General features: G+C 37.8%; 1 protein-coding gene and 1 long non-coding RNA gene across 2 annotated transcripts in view; one reads left to right on the forward strand and one right to left on the reverse strand.

The window, feature by feature from the left end:
- The window catches only part of TOX (thymocyte selection associated high mobility group box), a 218,373-nt gene extending 217,113 nt beyond the window's left edge, over window positions 1-1,260 (reverse strand). The window contains exon 1 of the mRNA XM_064706134.1: window positions 361-1,260. Coding sequence (XP_064562204.1) covers window positions 361-462 — 102 coding nt within the window. The 5' untranslated portion in view covers window positions 463-1,260. The remainder of the gene's footprint in view (window positions 1-360) is intronic.
- Window positions 709-18,190, forward strand: LOC135444454 (uncharacterized). Its single transcript, XR_010439216.1, has 3 exons — window positions 709-786; window positions 8,124-8,206; window positions 18,050-18,190. It is a non-coding gene; the product is annotated as an uncharacterized LOC135444454 (long non-coding RNA).
- The last annotated feature ends 6,664 nt before the right edge of the window (window positions 18,191-24,854 follow it).

Consider the following 24,854-nt stretch of genomic DNA (forward strand, 5'->3'; position numbering starts at 1 on the left):
CAAGTCCCCCGCACCAACATCCCCGTCCACGCCGTTTCTCCGAAAAGATGTTATGGAAAATGCCTCCCCCCCCCCCCCCCCCCCCGCTCCAGCCGCCCGCCCCCAGACTACTCCGGGGGTTTAATTTGGGGTGCCTGCGGGGGAGCCGCTGTGTGTCCCGGCGGCACCGCTCCGCGGCGGGCGGCACTGCGCTCCCCAAACCCCAAAGCCCGGCAAGTGCCGCTGCCCTCCCTCTGCCTCGCCGGGGAACTTGGTGCGCGGCTCGCCAGAGCGCAGCGCCCGCTCATGCAACGCGCCGCGACAACAGCACACACCGACAGCACAGATAAAACACCTCGGACGACACAAAACACGAGTCACCTTGTTGCAATAGTAGGGGTCCAGGCAGGGGGAAGGTCCCAAACAAGGCGTATCAGGAGCGGCTGCAGGCTGAGGAGGTGGTGAATAAAATCTTACGTCCATTTCACTAAAACATCAAGCAAACTCCTTTCCTTTTCTTTTGGTCGTTAATGTAGGTGCAAAAAGGAGGGTGTGAGAGAGTGTGTGTGTGTGAGTGTGTGTGTGTGAGAGAGAGAGAGAGGGAAGGGGGGGGGACACACAAGATTGAGAAGAATAAAAAAAGAGGTGCCTGACTTCAGTAGTCAAACACCTTCCCTGCCTCACATCCGTTTGTGGTTTGTAAAGAGAGAGAGAGGAGAGGAAAAAAAAAATCTCTTCCAAAAAAGCACCGGTCTGCAGATGTCTGCAAGAGAACCCACGAACCCTCCTTCTTCTACGGCAGGGCAGGTAACTTCGAGTACTTATTGTTTTCCCCGCGCATCGGCACCGGGGCGCTCGCTCCGTGCGTGCCGCTCTTTATGGGAGTCTCGGAGTTGGTTCGCTTCTCCCTCCCTCCCTCTCGCTCGCTCCCTCTGTTCTTTTCCCGTTCTTTCTTTCTTTCCTTTTCTTTTTCTCTCTGTTTTTTTTTTTCTTTTATTAATATTGTTATTATTTATTTGCTTTGGTTTGGTGGAGTTGTATTTTGGTCCCCCACCACACCGAGGGCCTTGGGGGGGCTCAGGGGGAGGTGGCGACAGCAGCCGGGCCCCCCGCGCACCCCCGGGGGGAGCGGGGCGCCCAGGCGCTGGAACGGCCGCCCCGAGCCGCTCGGCTCTGCTCGGCTCGGCTCGGCCCGGCCCGGCCGGGCTGGGTTGGGCTGGCGGCGGCAGGGGACGCACCGCGCTCCTCCGCGGAGCCGCCGCTCCGAGTGTGCCTCACACAAAGGGGCCGGCGAAGGAAGAGCCATTTGCGGCCGCCGGGGCCCAGAGCCGCGGAGAGGGGGCGCTCCCGCGCCCGCCATCCCGCCGCCGTCCCCGCCCTCGCGCAGCGCCCTGCGCCCGGCCCCCGGCGCCGCCCGGCCCCCGCCCGTTACTATGGCACCCCCTCCGCGCCGCGGGGCCGGGCCGGGCCGCAGGGCGGCGGGGAGAGGGCTCGGTGCGCTGCCTGGGGTGGGTCGGGCTCAGAGTGCCGGTGTGGTCGCGGGCAGGTCTCTTGAGGTGCCTCTGTGAGACCCTTGGACCCATTTCCGCGGACCTTTGGCAGGTTGGGGCGACCTCTCTGCCCTGGCAGCCCTCTGAGGCTGGTGTGGGTCGCGCTGTCAGCGGAGCCCTCGTCTCCAGTCCCGGCAGAGTGGAAGCTATCGCCCAGAGTTTGTGGTGACACACATAGGCTGTGATCCATGAGCGTGTCCCAGAAAACAGGAAACAAGTTGAAAGTAAAGCGCACCCGTGAAATATTTCGTCATCTGGGGTGTACCCCAGTAATGGTGATGCCCAGGCCTGGGCGCACAGGGTAACACCAGGCACAGGATGAAGGAGGACATTTGAGGAGATGGCCTAACTGTGAGGGGAGGAAGGAAGGACAAGCGGATGGGGTAGGGAAAATTAGGAGGAGCTCAATTAGGAGCAAACAAGGGTGCTGACAAAGGAAAGTTCGGAATCCAGTGGGATGCGGGAGAGGGATTGATGAGCATAACAAGGTTTAACAGGCAAAAACAATGAAAGAAAAGGTGACTTCAAGACACCATGAGCAATCCCACTGGGTTTCCTGCTGAGTCTTCAGTAGTCTTAATCAGGGCAGAAAGGATGGAAGAGAAAGAATACAGGAAGGACACTATGCTGAGCTTAGATAATGCCCAACAGAGGAATTGTGTTATGAAAAGAAAGGAATGTCTTTTCTTCTTTAAATAAAAACGAATTACTGAGTGCCACACAAACAAGCTGAGATTATGATGATTAACAGGAATGGTTACATTTATCAATACTCATGAACATTTCCATCACAAACCAGTTAGAATCTTAGAAGATGTGTAGTGCATGTTGCCACAAAAAACTGTCTTCTCATCACTGAAAAAAATTCTACGGTAAAGATTTCTAGGCAACTCAGTATTGTGGGGGAGCAATTCACAAATTTCAGGTGAAAAAATCACTGTTTGTGTGAGGATATACACATACATATACGAAGATATATAATCTGCACCTCAGATATTTTGATACTGTAGAGTCCTTCAGGATTGTGTTGTCATGACTTTCTTCCATGTCTAACAACCTGCTTTCATTAAAGCTTCATTATCTGAAAAAAATACCTAAGTAATGCAAATGAAACTCTAGAGAAAACAGGTTTGAAGCAATATTCCTATTTCAGGATTATTTGATCAAAAACATCTCTGAAGATACTTGGTGTCAGTTCAACAGAATTTAAGTTTGATGGCAATAAATGTGTTTCTTAAACGTGAAATTACAAAAGGATCTCAGTTGCTTTCTTTTTAATAATGTTTGAAACCCTTCTGGTCTTGGAGAAAAGCTTGAAAACATGACCTAGAAACAGCTCCAGAAAGCAAAGGAAAGGACATTAACATATTAAAAAAGAAAAAAAAACACAAAAAAACCCAAACCCTCATGATTTTTGGCATCTGACTCATTATTTTACATGTTTGGGATTAGACATTTTGAAAGTTAAAAAATCCTAAAAAAGATTTTCCTTTGCAAGAGATGTACTTGACGCCTGACAGATATATCACTGCTGCAAATGGCTGATATGTGGACCATAATTTGACAAAGTGAATGGGAGACAGATTGCAAGCTCTGTATTGAAAAGCTGCTGTTGAGAAACTTGTTATTCATGGACAGTGGATTAGTTTGCAGCCTGTTGTGGAGAGAGGTGGTAGAGATACAGCAATTTGAGATGAGCTGTTCTAGGCAACCAGTGTGTGCAGGTGCATACAAGTGCATGCAGGTACAGAAATGCAGAGCTGGACATGTCAATACCAGAATGACTAGAGTTCTGATAATAAAAAGTAGAGAATTGGCTTTTTATTTATGTGAAATATTACTGGCTGCTGCCTTAGGAAGGGCTTCGGGTTCCTCGGAGTCTGTAGGAGTTTACAACTGTACCATTTGCTTTGCGCAGCACTTCAAGTTATTTTCAGTACTTAATGATGCAGGCCCTGAGAGTTATAAAATTTTTGCTGCTACTTACAGAGATGATTTAATCATCAAGATGGTAAAACACCTGAGATTTGTGTCAGTTATCTGTACAGTTGGTAAAAATTAAAGAGCTAAATATATATATTATTCTGTTAGAACATTCTTTTGTTTTGTAGGGAACATGTTCTCTAGGGTATTCAGAATAATGCGTTTGTGGAGACCAGAACTAAAATTGTTAATAATATTGTAGGTTTTGCCTTTATGGACTGAGAAAGCAAGGGCCTTTGCAGGATAATTCAATGGTATATCAAACTTGGCCACTTTAGCTCATGGAAGTTCATTTTCCAGAAAAAAAAAAAAAAGTTGAAACATTTAAAAGAATGAATCAATTTTTAGAAGCTCAAAAGGAAGGAACATTTGTTCAGAAGGGCACTGAGTTTTTAAAGCCATTCAACATTCAAGTGAATGTCTCCAAAATAGTCTTGAAAGAGGTTGCTATACCAGCATATGAGAAGAGTGTTATTGCCTTTCTCATATAAATAGGAACAAATGCCTTGAGGAACATGATCTTTATCTGCCAATACTAAAAAAGTTATTCTTTTAAATGCTGTCTGGTGGAGTTAGACTGTGCAGTGTAAATACTCTCCATGCAATGGAGAGCTCGTATGGCATTCCTTGCCAAACAGCATTGTGAATGCAAGAGGTTTATGCAGCAGACTGGAGAACTGAGAAGGTCATTAGATGGACAAACCATAAATGGATCAGTAACTCCTCTGGGCTGAAAATAGCTGGAAGTGGAGGACATGGAAGTGGGTAATGGCAGTATTTGCCCTCAGTTTGGGCTGTCACGTCTAGAGCCGTCATTGGAGGCAGAGTACTGCTGGGACACCCCCTCGGTCTGAGCCAGTCTGGCCATTGGCACAGTCTCATTTGAGAATGCACAGTCTTTTCAGTGGCCAGGGGAACAGAATTCAGTGGAACAAGTAACTGTGTCTGATATGACAGATTATTTTCTTGTGTATTGTACTGTCTGGCCCAGCTGGTCTGTCTAGTGTGTTGGGGGGCCATTAGCAGACATAACTAATGTTCTCAGCCAAAGAGAAATAACGTATTTTAGTTTAAAAAACAACAGTCCAACATCTTTTTGTTTAAATTTCACACATATATACCCAGTTTTATTTGAGAGCACTAGATATCTGATAATCTATTACAAAGAGCAGACTTCCTGGTCTTCCTAGAAAGAAGGAAATGTGAGACTGTGATGATGGCTTAGTATTTATTATACTTAGGCTAGGCACCACAAGAATCCCTTCATGAGGCTGGCTCTTCTTTAAAGAAAAGTTTTCTGCTGCGTATTTTTAAAAAGAGTTGGATTGGAAAATCATTTTGCTTCTTTCTTTGTGCACTGTACTTTGGTAGTCAGGAGGAACAGATAAGCTGTAAGGGAACCAATGAGATTTTGCTAAGAAAATCCCTCCTGCTGAAATTTTTGATTTACTGACTAACTCACAGGACTGTTTACCATTCATAAAGAAGGTCAATGCTCATCCATATCTAGATAGTAGTTAATTAAATAATAATAGGACAAAGGGTCTGTCTCTTTTGTGTGGATGTCCTGTTTCATGTTCTTAATCTGGATATGACACTTGGATCTGGGAAGATGCAAATGATAATATGTTAAGATTGCAGAATATTTTAAACAATGTAATTAATCTGGTTGTTTCATCAGAATGAACTCAAATCCTTTAAGAAATTGATTTGTTTTAAATGTTGACATTCTGTGTATGCATTTATAAGTGAGCATAAATCAATGTGAAAAAAGAGATCTTCAATACAGTATAAAAACTTAATAGGTGTAATATATGTTTCAGAGTATTTAAACAGTTTGTAAGGCTACCTGATAGTGTGTCAAACAAAGTGTTATCAAATGTGTAATGAAAGAGATAGCTATTTTATTATTTTAGCTATTGCTCCTGTCCTATTTAATTTGTTTGTGGTGAAAATGATGGCCCCAAATTATCACACTTGTATGAAAATAAATTGCTCTCTATAAGGAAGTACAAATCACTTCTAAAAGTTAAAGAAAGCCCCTGACTTCCCTTTGCTACAAAGCAGAGAGAAAACCTGAGTATTGCTATATCTTCTTAATCCAAAAAATGATCCACAATTTAACACTGGAGGAGGAATTGACACATGGGTTGAAGCCGAACTGTGTTTTGCATCCCAGAAAAGATTCTTACAACTCATCTACCATTGCCCCCAGTAGGAATTAAGCACAAAATATCTCACAGAATCAAGAACTTAAATTACCATGAAAGAAATATAAAAATGTAAAATTCACCTTGCATATTTGCAGCTTTGATCCATTCCCATATGTCTCAAAGACACTGCCAGCTGGTTCAGTTCAAATTACCAAATTAAATGTGGCCTTGCAGACATGGGGAAGGTAGGCCAATCTCAAAAGCAAACATTTTACTGGGCTTGTGGTCAGAGAAACAAAGGGAAACATGAAGTTCCTTTTATTCTTTTCCTGTATTTTCTGTCTTATCAAGGTTTTTGTATGAGCTACACTGTCCACATGGTATGAAGGAAGGAAGGCTCAAAAATACATCACAGTGTGATGTATGCTAGTTCTCAATTGCAAGATATACTCAACTGCTAAGGTTGCCAATTTTCCACTCTTCCACTTATCTTGTTAGATCAATCATGAAACATCCAGAAGTATAAGGAATCAGGAATTTTTGGTTTCGTGCTGTTTTTTCTTCTGAAGTGTACTGGAGGCCTGTACTTAGAGTTCAGTAACTTAGATTTTTTTAAAGGAAAGTTATGTTTTCAACTATTTATTTGGCAGTTTAAAAGCTGTCTAAAGGCATTTTGGTTTCTCCTCCAAAAATTGAGGATTCATATAAGTTGTATAAATGTTATCTGGAGACTGCATCATATCCAGACGTCTTGAGAACAAACCTGTATTCATAGTTGGTACCATTAATAATACCCATCTGTATTTGCAGGTATTTTACAAATGCACATATTAATATGTCAGCTGAATAGGCAGGAGAAAGAAAAGACCGAACTGGTCACGAGCAGAGGAAGAGTCTTTATCACCAGTTTCTCCATAGCATTCAACAGGGAATTCTCATCTGCAAGACAGATGATAAGCAGGTGATTAATCAGTTTTAAATTCAGAACAATGATGTCATCATTGTCCTATTTGATGAACCTCCAAACAGAGCTGAATTGCCCCTGCATGAGCTCCCCTGACATGAAGGGATCATTTTAAGACTTACTTAAAACTTACAAACTTACTTTTCTGTTTCAGATGTCTTTTACTAGAGAAGATTTTAATTTTTGTTTATATTCACAAGGTCTCTGTGAAGAGAGGGATGTTTCTTAAATCCCTAGGCTAGGTAGGTGTTTCAACAGGAGGCTCCCACCCCAAAGCAGTGGGGCAAAAAAGTAGTCTAAGTACATTCTTTTACATGGGTTTAATTAGTAGTTTAATTCAAGCTCAGAATTACAGATGTTAATAGAGAGAGGGGTCCAAACTCTATTCTCTCTGAATACATATAAGTATAGTAAAGTTCACAGAGTAAAAAGAAAAATTTAGGGCTAGAAGGTATTACGTTTATCTATTATCCCATTTTAATTTTTTAGGTAGAGAAAATAAAATTACTTGCTTGAATTTATTTTTCTCCCTTTGGGATTCATGATTGCTGTCGTAAAAGCACCATACAGTTGGCACAGTTGGCATTTCAACTGCAAAAGGTTGTGGCTGAGGTATAGTAAAAGTATATTGGGGGTTTCCATTAGAGCTTCCTGTTGTAGCAAATAAATTCCATCCCATTCACACTTGATAGGCTGAAACAGATATGCTATCTGCATGTCATCTGCAGTCAGTTTTCAAGGGGCATGATAAACTGTTAGGACTGCTGACTTGGGAGCAAAATTTACTTCTTTGCTGAGATTTTGGCATTTTTCTGGTGGATCTCGAGGAACTTCATATCCCCTTCCTTATAACCGTTATGGGTTTTTTTTTTCTCGATGGAGTTGTCACTCTTAAGTCTAATAAAAACTCTCTGTCTTCCTTTTCTGGGCTTTCTAGTTTGACAGTTTCATGTTATAACTTTGTTCCACAATAAAAATAAAAAAGCTCTGGGTGTTAAGGAAGTCCTTGGAAAACTAAGTGATAGAGTCAGCATTTACAGAATATATCACAACAGGTCTGACTGACCTTGGCAGCAATAGGAGATCACCATTTCTCATGGATGAGCTTTTCTTGAATGTCTGTCTTCTATGCTGTATAAGGCAGAAATACCTTTTCTGGGTCAAGGCTACTGCTTTCTGTTTCTCTTGCTCTTTAACAGAGATTGTCTACTACTGTCAAGTATTATCTGTTTAAGGAATTTCTCTCAATCCCCTGTGTCTTGTTCTATGGTATCTTAAGATAAATCTACATCACTGGTATTATTTTATAGTCTTACACTCTTTTGTTGAGGATTATTTGTTTGAGGATTTTGAATGGTTTACTTTTATCACAGTCAGACTGCAAAGATTAATGTTTGTGGATGTCCTCCAAATTATCTCCCTTTACTCTGGCTACCAGAGTGTAATCAACACTGTTTTTTGTTGGAATGGCCGTTGTCCTTTTTTTTTTTTCAGCAGTTGGCAGGAGTACCAGTTGGAGGGAATGAATCGTCTACGTTGGCTGTTCATCTTTAAAAATTGACTCTTCAGTAGCATGTGTAAGTATGACAGAATTAAATATACATATTTATCAGAATATATGAAGCACGTGGAGGGGAACTCCCAGGCCCCATTTGAAATTATCAAGTTTCTAACAATTTGTTGAATGCATATAGATTTATAATAGCTGCGTGGAGACAGTTGCCTGACTGCATAATACGCTGATAATTATGTAAAAACAAATAATAATTTGAAATAAAAGAGAAGGAAAAGAAACTCAAACTCGTTTACAGTTGTAGAATATAGGAAAAAACCACTCCACCATCCTCGTAAGATACCCTCCCCCTCCTTCAAGCAGTGGAATTTCCCTGCTTGAAGTTATCTTGAGAAGACACAATTTGCAATTTGCCCAAGAGGTCAGCAGGCCCAAACTACTGTACCACAGTGTAGGAGATGGTTTCAAGGCTGACAGCCCCCTGAAAGGAGGATCTGCAAGCATCTTACTTTCTTTTGAATAAAGTGTGACCTCCACTGGTCGTTGTTGTATTCAGGAAAAGGGGAAAAAGTCCATCATGGAAGAAGGCCCCAAGGCATTTTGTGGCACAAAATCTTGCAGTGTCAACTGCAAGGTTCCTACTTAGTTCACTGGAGAAATATGTAATAGGTATTTACATATGTTTAAGTGGAGCTGCAGGGGGGCAGGGAGAGAGCTGAAGCATGTGCTTGCACTTGCTGAGAGTCATGCACGTCCTACATCTGCCTGCCTGTCTCTCGCGAGCGTGATTTGTAAGGTATGTGTTGAAAAATAAAAGCAAGAATATTTGGTTGCCAAGACTAATACATACATACTTTTCCTTGTTTTTTCTCACATCTGTGTTTCTGTAATCATTTTAAAAAATGAAATTATTTTAAAAAAACAAACAAACAAACAATAAACCCCCCCACCCACCCGCCCAGACTGTCCAGGGCAGAATTCAATCCACAAAGAGAATGCAAACTGAAATAACCTTAAAATAGAAAGTACCTTTAAGGAGAAATGTAACATAAAGAAGAGGTTTAAGGAACCTGAGCACAAGTCATTTTTGCTACAATACACAGCCACACTGAAGAGAGTAAAGGGTAGGAAGACACAATATTTCTGAATTTCCATGCCTTTGGGTTTAAGTCAGACCCTTAACCTTATTTGAATATAGTATTTTTTTGGTTTAATACATTTCATACAGAATGTATAAAGAAGATTTAATAACTGTCTCTTAGCTGTGGTTTATCTCTACCTCAGAGAAAGCTAAAATGAGTTTCTAGTGAAATGGCTGAAAGAGCATACACAGTAAGTCTTATATCAAATTGTTTCCAGTCTTGCTGATTTGTAAAAGAATTTTTAGAAAGATTCTGGCTTTCTATATAGAATGTTAAAGTTTGATTCTGTGCCCAAAATTTATAGGAGCGAACCACAAAAAACCAGTGGAAGTCTAGCTTGCCATGTTCTGTTTTTTGAAACTTCTGAGATTACTTTGCTATAACATGGAATTTGTGCTAGTATTTAACCCAAGTTTTACTCTCGAAAATTGTATTACAGTGTATTACATATTTCTGGCTGTAATAGCAATTAAATATCTTGGGAGAAACTAATCAAATCCCCAGGCTTCTCTATCTTTTTTGTTTTTCTCTTTCAGAAGTGCATCACAGATAAAGGACTAACTTTGTAAACAGACTCCTGCAGTAAAAAGGACAAAAATGAACAATTCTTATGTAATTAGTCACCCGACACAAGTGTTCCAGGATAAGATCTTCTGAAGTATCATAGCAGAAATATAAATGGAATACTTAGAGTTGCTGTTGTCAGCTGTTAAAAATGGAAGGATTTCTGCAGCATTTCAGGTTCTCTGGATAGTTGTACATCAAACTAAGGTATTCTCGTGGCATTGAACTGCACAAGGGTAGTTATCTGCTTTCCTCTTGCCCCAGAAGGCAAACAGCCCACTGGCACCAATTTAAGGCAACAAAATCAGGCTGGACCAGGCTTGTGTTTGCCCTGCTTCCCTAGACTTTTGTCTGTCTTAGGTGGTATAAAGGCATTTCTTCCATTTGAATGTGCTGCAGTGGTTATTCAAATAAATGCAGTTTCCTAACATTCCAGCTCAAACACTGAAGTGCAATAAACCTGAGCTGACTGGGCATCAAAAGGCATGAGCCAGCAGGGTTAATACAATCAGTCTCATGAGATCACTACTGCTGAAAACTGGGACTACAGCCCATGGGTATTATTGTGTCTCTTCCATCAGCTTCTCAAAGTGCTCTCCATGCACACCCAAAAAGGCCAGAGAATTTCTCCCTTAACCTATTGGAAATAAATTTGTTGAGGTACACATATTTTCACACACAGCTTAAGGGATATGCTCCCAAAATTACTAGCATTGCTTTTAAGTCAGGAGTTAGTGCAGGCACAGCACCCAGGTGTAGGGTGTTATTACTGGTTCTGCTTTGGAAACATACTCAAGTGTGCCTCTCTGCCATCTGGCATTTCTGATTCAGGAGAATATCTGTATTTTCTTGTCTTCCTTGAACATTAACATCAAGGGTCAAGGTCTGCTTTTTTCTTTTGTACAGTTTGGCTCATTTGGGAGTTGTTCCTAACATAACAAAGCTGTGGTTTTGCAGTAGGCTTCAGCAAATTTAAATCTGTGCTGCTGCTGAAGATGGTGGTACAGCTCTCTTTCCCTTCCTGCTCCAGCTGCATATTCTGCTGTCTCCCTAGGGAGAATGAGCATACTTCTGACTTCAAGGTCAGCTGTGTCAGGAACCATCTGAAAATTAGTGTGTGGCTCAGATCTTAGGTGGATCATTTTGTATTTTTGATCTGGCTGACTCTGAGGCAGCATGAGAACTGATGATGAAATGAGAGGAGTATTTACCTAGGTCTGAGGAGAGGAGGGGGAGGGAGGTGGTGAGTGGGCCTGCCTCTTGGCACACTCCATACTTAGGGTAGCTTAAGTCAATAATGAAACAGCACCTAAGAGTCTGCTTGCTAAACTCAGAGGTGCTTCTGGTATTAGGGAAGACCAAACACTGGAAAATTCCAACGCTTTTTTTTTTTTTTACTTTCTGTATAGTGTAATTTCCAGAGAGCTTGAAGCAGAGACATCATGCAGGAAAAATAAATAGTGGATATCAAGTGGAACAATAGTAAGAGTTAGACACCTCACATAGACCCAGTTTTCCAATTTTTTTTCCATATAGCTCCACTAGTTTTCTCTAAAATGTTCTGTGGTAGGGAGAATGTTGAAAATACTCTGAAACACACCAAAAATTATCAAAAATGTACACACAATTCATAAGCTTCAACTGGGATGAAAACTTATTGAAATAAAGTTTTTACTAACCTGTTTTTTTTAAGCAATTCAATCCTTCTTCTTGCAATTCCTACCTAGCCAGGCCCATGAAACCTGTGGTATTGGAGAGGAAGTGATACCTCAAAGTTACTCAACATGTGAGTTGGGAAGGGAGCAGGGGGACTGTGAGGGGAAAGGAGGGGGAGTGGGCGAAACACGGATGGATGGATCTGAGATTATGCTGCAGCTGAGACTGAAATAAAATTTCACCTTAAAATGGGGTGGCTGCTGCTTCTATGAAAGTCTTGGGGATAATTCATCTACCACTTGATAAATTGGCAGGGTTTCTTTCCAGGTTCTCTTTTCTATTCTCCTTTATGCTTTGTATGTGTATACATGTGTGTGAGGTATGTGTATGTAATTTTCAAGAGATCTGGCCCTTTCTTTCTCCTTGGCTAACTTCTGAAATAGAGCTGTCAGGATGATTCCAGCATTTGGAGCCATATTCTTCCTGACAGAATATAACTCTTTTTCACAGTTTTCCTTTTTTATGGCCTGAAGTCAATGGGAATATTCAATGCAACCTGAGGTCAGGTTCCTGAATTTTAACACAATTTCCCATGAGAACTAGAAGAACGAAAATTCCTTTAAGACGGGGAAGAAAAAGTAGAACAGTAATGTCAGGACAAAACACTTGTTATGTGGTTTTAAAAAAGCAGCTTGAAGAGATTTCAGATCTAGGGGGAGGTGAGCTTCATTTGATCTGTCCAGGAATTTAACAGCAGTCACAGAGTTATCAGTCACTTGTACAAAAGGGCTGAACTCTCATAACAACTGGCTGTGCTAGCAGTCCTGAAATTCAGTAGGCCAGCTGCAAGAAAATCCATCAAGTTAAGTAATTTAAAAAATGTATTGAAATACAGCATATGCAGTCATATAAAACTATATGATGTGGCAGGTTTTTAAGCAATGCCTTAGCAATATGGCTGTATGTATAGCCATGGGCTAGACAGAAATACAACCACTCTTTTCTAGAACATAGAAAAAGCGTTGGTTATGAGCTGAACAGGTTTGACTGATTCATTTATGTCTGATCAGTGATATTATTTGATGCCTTGGAAGGCAGATGTTGTGCACATTCAGTCAACAAAAAATTTTGTAATACTGAAAAGAAATGGTGATGTTAATTTATTTTCTGCAAAGGATGAGGTTTCATGCCTGTGCCCACCTCCACAGAGTGGAAATTCACAGAGACCTAGTTTTTATCTAGGCAGAGTTTCTCATATATCAGTGGAAATTTTAGATCTCTCTAATATCAGTTGTACTTTGAAAAATCTAAATTTTCTTGTTTTACATATTTCTGATGTCAGGTCTTACATTTTGCATTAGTGAAATAGGATGAGAATGAAGGTGTTGCTATTTACAATCTCTTTGAAGATGTAAGGTGCTGTGTATATATATATAAATCATCAATTTCATATGAGTTTGGATGTGCTAAGAATGCAGTACATTTCATTGGTGATAAAGCATCATGATCAATGAAGAATCTGAATATTCAAGTTAGAAGAGAGTATTTTATTTTTATAATGTCCCTGTATATGTTCCATTAACAAAGACAAAATATGTTTTATTAATGTAGTATTTCAAGCTCTTTTTGCTTCCTGAAATGTCAGCTGTCAAACTTTGTTCCCATCCTTGAGAACAACTAAAAAGTGAGACATTTTTCTGTTTGGAGGCACTTGCCTTCCAGTAATAACCCTATCTTACCAATGGTTTAAAAAAAAGGTTTTAAATTAAAACATCGGCTAAAAATTATATCTTATGATATCTTTTGATGTAGAATTGCAGAGATTAAGATAAACTCCACAGAGTAAAACATGCTGTAGGTAAGAGAAGTGGAAGCAGTCTGGCCTGTGGCAAGATGAACTACAAAAAATCCAGTTTATAAATCCAGTTTATAAATGATGAACAGTCCAATTACATTTAGGTTTTTTTTATGGAAAACCTGTTCTGCAGAATATTTAAAGTCTTGAATGTGCCTCTGTTGATTTTGTGCTTTCTCTTAATTTTTTTAGTCTTTCCATAAAAGTGTTTTCTATTCTGTTTTCAGCCAGCTTCATGTTCCCTTGTCTTACCTCTCTATCCCTTTCCCCCTCCTCCACATCCTTTCTCTCTTTCTCATGTAATCTCAGAGCTGTTAGAAAAAATGCTGCTTTTTTTTCTGCGTAATGTTCTTCAGCTTTAGCAATTTTCCATTTCACTTCTTTCTTGTTATACTTTTTCCATTTAATATTATGGGAGAAAGATCATTCTATTTTAAGTTGAGCCAAATACACCATCACGATGTTTTGGCCCACGTTAGTTTTTTTCTTTTTTTTTTTTTTTTCAAATATAAAGTTTATTTGCAGTTTCCAGTGCTCTCCATTCCATTTGACTGCTATTAAAGGAGGAGGAAGGGAATAAAAGATCTTACCTTTTACCATCAGCAGAAGGGGTATCTTTACAAATGTCATTGTTTCTCGTCCCTGGTTTGTTGTGTATTTGTAGTAGCAAGGAAGCTCTGCTGGATTGTTTACACATCCTGAGTCTCACAATAAGATAACTTGTTTGTAGGATGACATTGATCTGGATGTATTTTAGGGGATGATGCACTCTGAATGAGTTCTAAGAAGGGAAATAAGTTGAATTATGTACTACAAAAATTTGTTAGGACAGTGTGGTGTTGTGTGGGCAGCTGTGCATTATAAGAGCTGGTTTGGAGGTAGAATGCAAGTGATTTTGAGTCCAGGATTTTTGAAATCAGAGAAGCTTTTATCAAAGGAGCACCTTCTACTACTGAAATAAACTATTTTCAGAGTAAATGAAGACTGAAGGAAACAGGATGATTAATTTTACTACTGATTTCTGTTTATTGCTGCAGAAAGCATCTCTTTGCATTTAATCCATGACTGTTCTGTCCTAGCTGATACTTTTTTAGAGTTTATATAAAAAGGCTATATAAAAGTGGACAAAAATGATGACACCACTTATGGTACAAGAAAGCTGGCAAATAACTATAGTGCCACAGCATTTAGGCACCATGGTGATAGGTGCCTTAGAGATACATGCAAGAGAGACAAACAGAATGAGTCAACGTATTGCCCAATTTGCATAATTTTTTTCATAAAATAACTTGCAGTGTTTGAGAAAGAAAATAAATATTTGGTGTTTGGGTTGCTATGGTGCTGTAGTAGTGAAAAAAGCAAAACTATGAACAAACAGTCTATGCTGCATTATGAGTTTACTAAGCAGACAGGCTTCTAAGTAACAAAGTGAATATGAAAAAAGGCTTTAATTATGTAGAGGTTAGTTGTGATAACAGCTAGTGTAATGACAGCTTTTTCTGTCCTCTTCACTTAGGAAGATCTTAAACACTGATTTCAAGAAACTCTGAAGAGGGTTGTGCAGCAAGTGCTCTGAATTTCCGTATTTACTCCTTACTTTGATTTACTTCTTTGGACTTAGTGATAGAAACAGCAGGTTTTGTCAGCCTCTGAGAGCATTTCCTGCTTTTCCTTTCAGTTGGGATGAACTGAACTGAACTCATATTTTACTGTGCTTCTTTTTAATTCAGAAGCATTTTTAATAGATTTTTCAATCCAAGGGGGATGAGTGCTCTCTTTTGCATGCTCTTCTACACTAACATCTGGTTTCAGCAGACCTCTTAAACACATGCCTAAGTGCATCCTTAAATATTTGGTTGGTCATATGCCTAAAGGAGTACAGTAGTCACATTAAAGAGCAGGATATTCTTAAGTGCTTTTTTGAATAGAGACCTAAATGGGAATGAAAAGACAAGTATGTACTTTTAATTGCGTGCATTAATTAGCCAAGTATATGTTTCATTTACTAACATTATCTTTTGTAGTTATATAACTTTAAAGAATACAGAAAAGTACTTAATCCAAATTTTGTTCAATAGATGTGTTTTAATAAGTATACTTACCCGCAGTGTAATTTAGCTGCAAAGGTGTTGATAAAGAATAAATGGTTGCTTCCATTCAGCACACATATTTTTCTAGTAAATGAACTTGCAATACTGAGAAAAGGGTTTAGGGGGGATAAAGAAGAAAGAAACTTGAGAAATTCATGGTAACGTTTTGGAAGGCGCATCAAAGTTTAAGAATTTTTTGCCTTTGCTACAGTGTAATTATTTTTCAATTGTTGCTTCTGACTGAGCAGGCAATAACCTAGATTTTTCTGTTAGGCATGAATGAATGAGCAAATTTAAGAATTAAGTACCCAAACAGAATAAACATGTCATTTTGTAGTTTATTAAACATTTGGCTCTGATAATGCAGCCGAAGAAAGTCATACTCTTTTCTAATGAGTGAATGGCTTGAAATGTGTTCTGTATCACAGTCTGAAAAAAGTAGTTACTTTATCTAATTGGCAATCCTTTTGCTAGGAGCAAGGGGAAGAAATTTAGGGATGAGTTAACATATCCAGCCCTCTTATGGAACTGCATGTTACTCTTAGAGGGGAAGGAAAAATACTGAGCAGAAATGATAGCAAAATTAGACATCAGTATTACACTAGAGTTATTCAAATTTAAGCTCAATAAAATAGTCACCTGAAAAATATTTTTTTAACTCTGCTTAACTTTTTCTGAAAACTCAAGAATGGTATATTTTACAATATTTTTCCTTGCAGATAACTTTAAATGAAAGAAAGCTATTCCCCAAATGCATACTTGTGTAAGCATTTGGAATGCAGTAAGTGTGTTTTCATTATGACTGAACAATTTCAGCTGTGAGCAACTATACAGCAAGAAGAAGAAAAAATGCATCTTTGGAGGTAAATTAAATTGCAGTACCCAAAGAATTGGGATCTGTCTTTTATAATTTAGACATGAGAAAACTAAAGTAAAAATAAAGGTTCAAACTAGATTCTCCACTGCTTTCAAATGCCTTCATAAAAATGAAATTGAAATGGAGTATAGGGAATGACAGAACTTAAAAATATTTTTCTCTGCATTTTCAACATCATCAATGTGTACTCTGTAAAGATTCTGTCTACAACTCAAAAAGCCTTTCTAAATGAAATTCATCAAAAAACAATGGTCTGTCTAAGCAGAAATGATCTTATCCAGGCCAGTCATTTGGATAGTGTATGGCAGTGTATTTGTGTACATCTATGTCTATGAAAACAATTTAGAGAAGAGGTAGGGAAAAGAGAATCCTGATAATATTATTTGTAAAGTATCTCTCCCCTGAATGATATTTCACCATCTAAAAGACTAATTAGATTGCATGATTACATGACTCTCCAGAGTTTTGCATCTTAGCAATAAAATGCCCACAGAGTCATTTATCATGTCAAAGGGTCAGTGGTATTTTTTGGGGTATTCATTTGGATAGATGAAAAACAAACACTGGAGTTTGGAAATTTGTAGATACATAGACATAACCTGTGAATGAGTGATCTGCAAGATTACAGACTGGATGCTCTTTAAATGGAAACATGAAAGGCATTTCTGTGCATAAATGCTAGATGTCTTTTTTAAAGTTCAAGATACTTTTAGTTACAGCCAGCCCTCAAACACTTCTGGATGCTTCCAAATGCAGTATCACAATGGCAGTCAAAAAAATATGGAGTGAGTCCACAAAGGTATAAGGAAGTGGATTTTGCACTTCTGATTTTTGGGTTTTTTTTAATGGTTTGGTTCTTTTAGCACTAACCAATTTGTGTTGCAGGCAGGCCAACATGTCACTGCTAGTGTCCTAGTTATATTCAGCAGTCTTCTTGGATGAAGTTTGATAAATGTATCTTTGGAGGATCATAATTTTTCTAAATGGTATGATTTTTTCAGTGAGGACTTTGGTCTTGAGTCTGCAAAAATCAACACTTTTAATTGACTTTAAAAATACAAACAGTGCAGTCCTTTGGGAAAGACCCTTAATTTCCAAAAACACTTCAAGCTGGACTCTACAGACAGACTTTTATGCTTAGTACTGTAAGTGCTTATCTTGCCTGATTTCAAAATACCCCAGATCAGCTGCAGGATAAGGCCAGGAGGATTTTCATCCTGAGTTGTCAATGTCTTCAGTACAAAGACATGTCTTTTTTGGATAATGCCAGGAGAAATGCAAATGCATTAACCATGCATTGACCATGCAGAGCAGAGTAGTCTTTTACATTCAAACTCTATTGGAATTCTCAAAGTAAGCATTCTTTTTCCCAACTAACCTATATAACTTAAATGGTAGCTATTAGTGGTCTATCAATTATATGTGTGGAAATTTTGGCCTCCAGCATTCCCACTTCAGAAAGTTTCCCAACTAATGGTTTCCTGAGTATGCAGGGATAAGGGACTGCTAAGGGCTTAGTAACTATGGCCTTCTCTTACAGAAAGGGAGACTTAGTTGTCTTTTGGGTATAAGGCATTTATTATTGAAAAGTTTACAGTTTTATTTTTTTAATCAATTGATAGATCCTGGATCTCTCCTGCTTCAGGCTGTAATCCATGTCACTCACCTTGCTACCATCTTACTTTCTCCATCTTTCATAATGTTTTTTTTTTTTTTTTGGCAGGACAAGAGCTGGAAAATGCTTCTGCATCTGGTTTTCTTTGGGAGGAAAGACTTTGTGAAGTGTGAGGTGTAAGGAAAGACTCATTCCCCTTTGGATTATGAAAGCAGTGCTTATAATAAAACTGTATGTTGTGACTCTTCAGTGGATGGAGGTCAGTTCTTCTATGCATGCTCAATGCAACATAACTGTGTAAAGACTTTTAATAGTCCCTTCTTTTTGATATTTCCAGTGCACTCTCCAGTCAGTGCACTCTTCTGAGTGCACTGACTTTCCTAGGTAATTTCTAGGTAATTTTTGTTGTGTGCCATACCTAGGTCTCCCCAGGACTTCAGAAATTTTGCTAGCTAAGCTGGATGCCAGGAATTCTATTAAGTGGTATATTGTCCTGTCCCCTCTCCTACCTTCTTCCCCATACCCCAACCCCCCGTCACTAACAAAAAGAATGTCTTTACATTCTAAAAGTTGTTATTATAAAGTACATTACTGGACTAGGGAAAGACTGAAATTGTTACTTATTCTTCATTATGTGAGTGAACTTTGGTAAAGCAAAATCATTCAAAAGTACTGTTTACCAAGAACTTGGCAATCCTGTGGGCAGAGAAACATCTTAATCCCTTTCTTCTTCAGAATTTCAGAATTTAAAAGCTTTCCTTATATTCAGTTTATTCAGTTGGGATTCCTCTTTTTTTTTTTTTTTTTTTTCCCTGGGTTTGTCTTTAATTTGTCATAAAGTACAGATCACAAGAGAGGAGCTGGGAGGTGGAGCAAAAAACATTGGTCAGAGTTACAGGGAAAAGATCTTCCAGTTTTTGAAGATGCATCCAAAAGAAATTATTTTTAGCCTGTAAAGTCTGATGCATCTCACCTAGTTTCAGGTGCCCCTGGTAAGGGACAAATGGGGGTCACCCTGAATTTTTCCAGTTGGATATGGAAAGTGGTGGTGAACTCCAAATTGCTGATCTCACCTCACATTTTCTTGATCCTTCACCACTGATTGTAAGGCACTTAAGATTGCCACTTAGAAAATAGCTATTTTAATAAGGTTAAAACTCAGGCCTTAAGAATCATATTTCCTATGCTATTTTAATGCTAAAGAATGGAAAGAAAAAAGACTGGGATTTTCAGAAGACATTTAACTTCCATTGATTTCAATGGGACTCTATGAATACTTTGGAACTTAATGAGGTTCCTGAGTACCTTGAGAAACTGTGTCTGCAAACCTATATTTAATGTTATTTATTTTCACTGAAAATAAATAAAATTAAATATATTAAAAGCTGTGTCATACAAGAAAGTCAAAATGTGATGTTTTAGACAGTTCAGTAGCTTTTAAAATATTAAAATTTGTCCACTCATTTCCTAATAATTGGATCTTCAGTTTGTATAGGATGGTCTGGATGCACTATAAGATTCTATGAAGAAAAAGATTTTTTATAAAAATAAACAAATTCAGTTAAAAGTTGTTGGTAGTGGGAAAAGTTAAGAATGTAGCTTAATTTTTGCCCACCTGCTTATATCTTTTTCCAGACACGAGAGATTAGGAATGGATTTTGCTTTAATAAAGTGTGCCTGCTGTGATATTGCTGCTGTTTCTAAATGGAATGTCTCACTCCTTGTGATATGAAACTCCACAAGTCCATTTTATTGGGCAAGCAAGACGATCCTTTGTTAGCTCAGAGCTCCACTGACTTAAAGAGGGTGTAATGCCAGGGTGTAGAGTCTTCCATGTAGAACCTTGCATGAAAAATTTAGCAGGATTGAGCCTGAATTTGGCTATATTTGTATTTCTTGTAGCTGAAATATGCCATCCTGTGATAACAGCATCAGTAATCTTTTAGTAGGGTATTACAGAAAGGGAACAGCACTATGTTTATAATAAACAGGAAATTGTATACTGTTAGTTATTAATTAGCATAGAAGGACATGTACATAAAAAAATTATGAACTGAAATTGGAGAGCATGTTGTTATGTAGTGCACTTTTGTTTGTTATGTTGCTAACACTTGTATTATTATGCAAATAAGCAAATAATAATATAATAATAGAAATCCTGTATTTATGATTTAACATTATTAGATGATTTCAGAAGGAATAGTTGGCACCTCCTTTCTTATTAAAAAACTTGTGTAGTCACTGGAGTGATAAATTTTTAAAATTATTTTAATATAATAAATATAATTAATACATGAAATAAATATAAATCATAACAAATAAAACAATAATAATATAATAATTTTTTTAAGAATCATATGCATATGTGTTGTTACTCTAGTTTTTCCCGTATGTCATTTTTAACAGCAGTATGGAGTGATTTTAGTACCTGTTTCAGTAGAATATTTCAACAATAACACAAATCTGTTGCAAAAGTTACTACTTGAGAAAGTTCTTGTACTTTATAAAGTGCTACTTATGAATGCGATAAGTGACATAAATATGCCAATAAATCTGACTTGATCTATATCACCTAAATCTAGGTGACATACCCATCTATAAAATACATCAGAAATGAAGTACAGTTGCATCATGAAGGTGAAGTTAAGTAAGTTCTGTAGTGAGGTCTTTGATAAAACTTTATTTTGTAAATTATAAGAGGTGAAAATTAAATAAATGCTAGCTTCTGCAATGAATGAAATAATTTCATTCCAAATACAATAACTGTAAACTTTGCATACCTAATTAATGTCTTCTTTCTATATTCAGGCATGACCATTAAATTTTTAACTAGCTTACTGCTGAATTAATTAATTCCAGAAGTACTATTTCTGACATGTTGTTTGGCTAAAGCAGGCATTCATCTATACCTTAAAAGTATTTTTGATACATTTACAAAAAATAGTAACTTTATATATTTCTTCCTACAACTGCGATAAAGTGTTGATAAATTTAAGTAGCGTATGTTTGGTAAGCATTTTTTGGTTTTCTTTTTTTCAGAATAAAAGAAAAAAATCTCTATTGAATGTGCAATGGAAGCAAATGTTTTTCCAGTTCAGCAGTTTCTGCTGAATTGTAAACAATCGGGTTGTTTCAGAAGGAGAGTAGCATGGTCCGTAACTCCGACAGCTAGTAGTAGTTTAGTTTACTGCTTCTACCACCTGCCTTCTGACTTAATATTGGAAGCAAGAAGCATGCAATTAAGTATGAGGAAATGAAAATAAATGACACTGTTCATTGCACATTACAAAGTGCCTGGCAGAAAGAATGCAGCTTGCCTGGACCTGATGACCCCAGGGGAAAACATGTCTCATGCCTGGGAAAGTGCCAGCAAATCAGACACTGACCCTGGCTTTATCCACTATCAAATGCATTGGGTTCCTTCTTAGCAATTTGAAACTTTATTTTAAAAATTATAATTGAGTTCTGAAAAGCAGGGAGATATGAAATGAAACATGTACTGAGTATGGGGTAGTAGCTAGAGGACAACAAACGTGCAGGAGTATTTTCTTTATCATTTCTTGAGGAAAGTTATTTGGATTACATCCTGAATTGGACTAATTTGAAGTGGTTATTAAATTCTAAGGTTTCTAGAGGTGAAGAGGTTTTTGAAAGATTACTTCCATCTATGCAGCAATATTGCATTCACTGCAATATTACTGGGTATATAACTCAGAACCTCACCTCGTTCCAGAATCTGAGTGCTTAAAACCTGTTTAATTTTAAAATGTCTGGTTTGTGAATGCTTTACTCTTTGTCCTACAAATGGCTTATACAATGGTTAGAACACAAAGTAATAATTGTATTTATGTCATTTGTCCTAAATTGTCTATGCATCTTTACAGAGGTAAGTAAATGCTATCCTGATAGCATTTACCTGAAGAAACTGGACCATAGAGAAATCAGATGGCTTGCTCAGAACACGTAACACATAAAACAGTAGTTGAAAGTGAGATAACCAGTTGTACAAGAAAATAAATGTTTTCACATAAATCATGTTATTTTGCTACAGAAGTCCTATATGTCTTTTTTTAGATGGATGTAGGTGCATTACAAATGAATTAACACATTACAGATTACTGTAATGCATTAATTCAGCACTACTGTCTGATTTAGATGGCCATGTATAAATAGTGGGGAAACTTTCATAATGAAAGCAGAAGCAAGTAAGGATTTTCATGTGTTCATGATCTGGTAAAAATTAGAACTCAGATGAGATATGCCAAAATTTGTAGACTTTTCAGTGAAGCTAAATAGCTACAGAGAATCTTATAGAACAGATAATTTCAGGTAGAAATGGTGCCAAGACTTGGTGGTTTTTAATGATTTCATCTTGAAGAAAAGAGCATCTTGGTAGCTTGATAGGTATTGGTTTGAGTATAATTTTTTTCACCCCATAACCCAAAGTAAAACTCAAGGGTGCAAATTCAGAAGGAATTGAAACCTTTTAGGGAGTCACAGACCCTCCATTCCAAAACCACCAACTTTCACTTTTCTGGCTGTATGCAAGTACATTGGATCTTCTTTTTCTTAAATATTGTATTCACCTCTGTAGAAGGATTTTTTTCATATTTCAACCAAATTTTAGGTCAGTTCCTCACATTCTATGAAAGACAGTCTTCTTTACTGCACTTCTTCACAGGACTTTTCCCAGTAGGAAAAAAAAAGGTATTTGCATGTCAGTCATTGAGTCTCTGTGAGTTAAAAATCATGTCTTTCAGATATGCTTTCTATCCCTAGTCCTGCACAACATGAAATATGGTTGACAGCTATATTACCACACTGCAGATTGCAAAGCAATTCACATTCACACTTCTAAGTGCCTCTCCTTTCAAGACTTATGGATGTGTGCCAAATTACTTGCATTGTGGTATATGGCCTTCTATATGTACTTTATAGAATAGGTCTCTGGTTTCCATTAAAATCAATGAAGTAGAGACCAAAAGAGCTTTTCTGAAGTGTTTACTAGATGTCAGACAAGGTTAATAATAAAATAGTTCATGTATAATATGCATCTTCAATATATTTCAGTATTTATCTTTAAGATATTTTCTGAATTTAGGATGGAAATTCCTCAGCTAAGTTTAAATGTTGAGTAGCGTTAAGTTCAGCTGTCATTGTTTACTCCCCATTAGTGTCTCTGTAAAAAATGAATATATGATTTCATACCCTATTTAGGGAAGTGCTTCCAAACATAATGGACCAGTAGCCATTTAAGGACTCTAAGGTCTTGTGCTAATCAAATCATTATGGTTATCTCAAATGAAATGGGAAAGACAGAAGATGCCCTAAAATGCCACTTCTTCTAGACAAATTAGTGACTATGCCATGTCACAAAGCCTCATTATTAGTCACTATTTCATTACAGCAGTTCTTTGTCAGACAAGTTAAAGTGGATTATCAGCAGTGATATTATAATAATATGATTAATTTATTAATAATTATTGAAATATTAGTGTGATTGTTTTCAGGCATATTACTATGGTAAATGAGGCAAAATGGTGGGGGGTAAAAATAAAGACCTGTGACAAACATTACAGTGACAAACTCAATTATGGGAGAGAGAAGATAAGAGAGATGCTCTAAAGTTATCTGAGTGAAATATGGACTCAGGTGAATTTAGTCAGTGTGATTAAAATGGACTTAAAGTGGGAGGAAAGACATTAAAATGAGTGTATGATGGTGGAGGGTACATTTCACCTTTCTATTTTTTTTTTCAATTGTATTATTAAAGTTTCCCTTAGGACTACAGTACCTAGAAGAAAGCAGCAATACAGTTTTAAAATTGTCTTGAGATTTAGAGAGGGGGAAAAAAGAAATACATGGAAGTCATTATCACTGGCTTTTGTCAGTAATCCTAAATGCATGAGGTTTTTGTTCTTGTCAAAGGATGTGTTTAACCACAGTGGGAAATGTGTAAGTAGGGCTAGTGACTTGTTTTTCCAAATAACATTGTATTTTTGTAGCCCAGAGTTCCACTAAGTTGTGTGCTCCAAAGGATAAATGAATTATATGCAGTGTTTTTCACTTGAGCTTTACCATATGTGAAAATTGTTGGTCTGTACCTCAAAGATGTTCTGTAAAATCATCTACTGTGGTTAGGAAACGTCAGCGTGTCCATTTATCAAAATAACTTGGAAGAAAATATAGTGAACAGGGACCTAAATGTACTGGAGCAATTGCACTAGGTAATTCTCCAAAAGTAAGTTTGAAAGTGAAGCAAACTGATGCCGTTTAGAAAAATACTGGTCTAGTTAGTAAGACAGAAAGTTTGCTGGCTAATTTCAAAATACAGAAAAGAAATTTCTGGATATTAAATTTAGTTTTTAAGAATTCCTGTACCGGAGCACACTTCCCCTTTGTCTCTGAAAATAACCCATGGAGGGTAGCAGTAGATTCCAGCAAACAGTGTGAGTACAGCATGGTCTTTCATTTGGTATGCCCACGTACACTCAGCAGTTGCTTCTCGTAGCCCCAACCTCCATGAGCCTCATCTAATCTCTTGCAACAACTATCAAGTGTGTCACAGCAAGAAAGTTTGTCCACTGAAGTGGTGGAATGGAAAAACAGAATCTCACAAGTAAGAAATATTTATGCTTCCTTCACCAAGCTGTAAAGAGTCACCCATGGTTACATAAGCCTTTCCTGCAGGGTTTCAGCAGCTCTAAACATCCATAACTAAGGTGACAAAAATCAACAAAAGTACCAAAAAATAAGATGTAAACAGCATAAAGACAAATGAAGGCAGAAAAATTAAACTTGCAAAAAAATTTGCAGACATCCTTTATGTTAAAATAACTAAAATTAAAAAAAGAATAAAAATAGAGGTGTTCTTAGTTCTTTGCCCAGGCTTTCTCTTCCATTTCAACCAGAT

The sequence above is a fragment of the Zonotrichia leucophrys genome, chromosome 2 (genome assembly GCF_028769735.1).
Source record: "Zonotrichia leucophrys gambelii isolate GWCS_2022_RI chromosome 2, RI_Zleu_2.0, whole genome shotgun sequence".
Lineage (NCBI taxonomy): Eukaryota > Metazoa > Chordata > Aves > Passeriformes > Passerellidae > Zonotrichia > Zonotrichia leucophrys.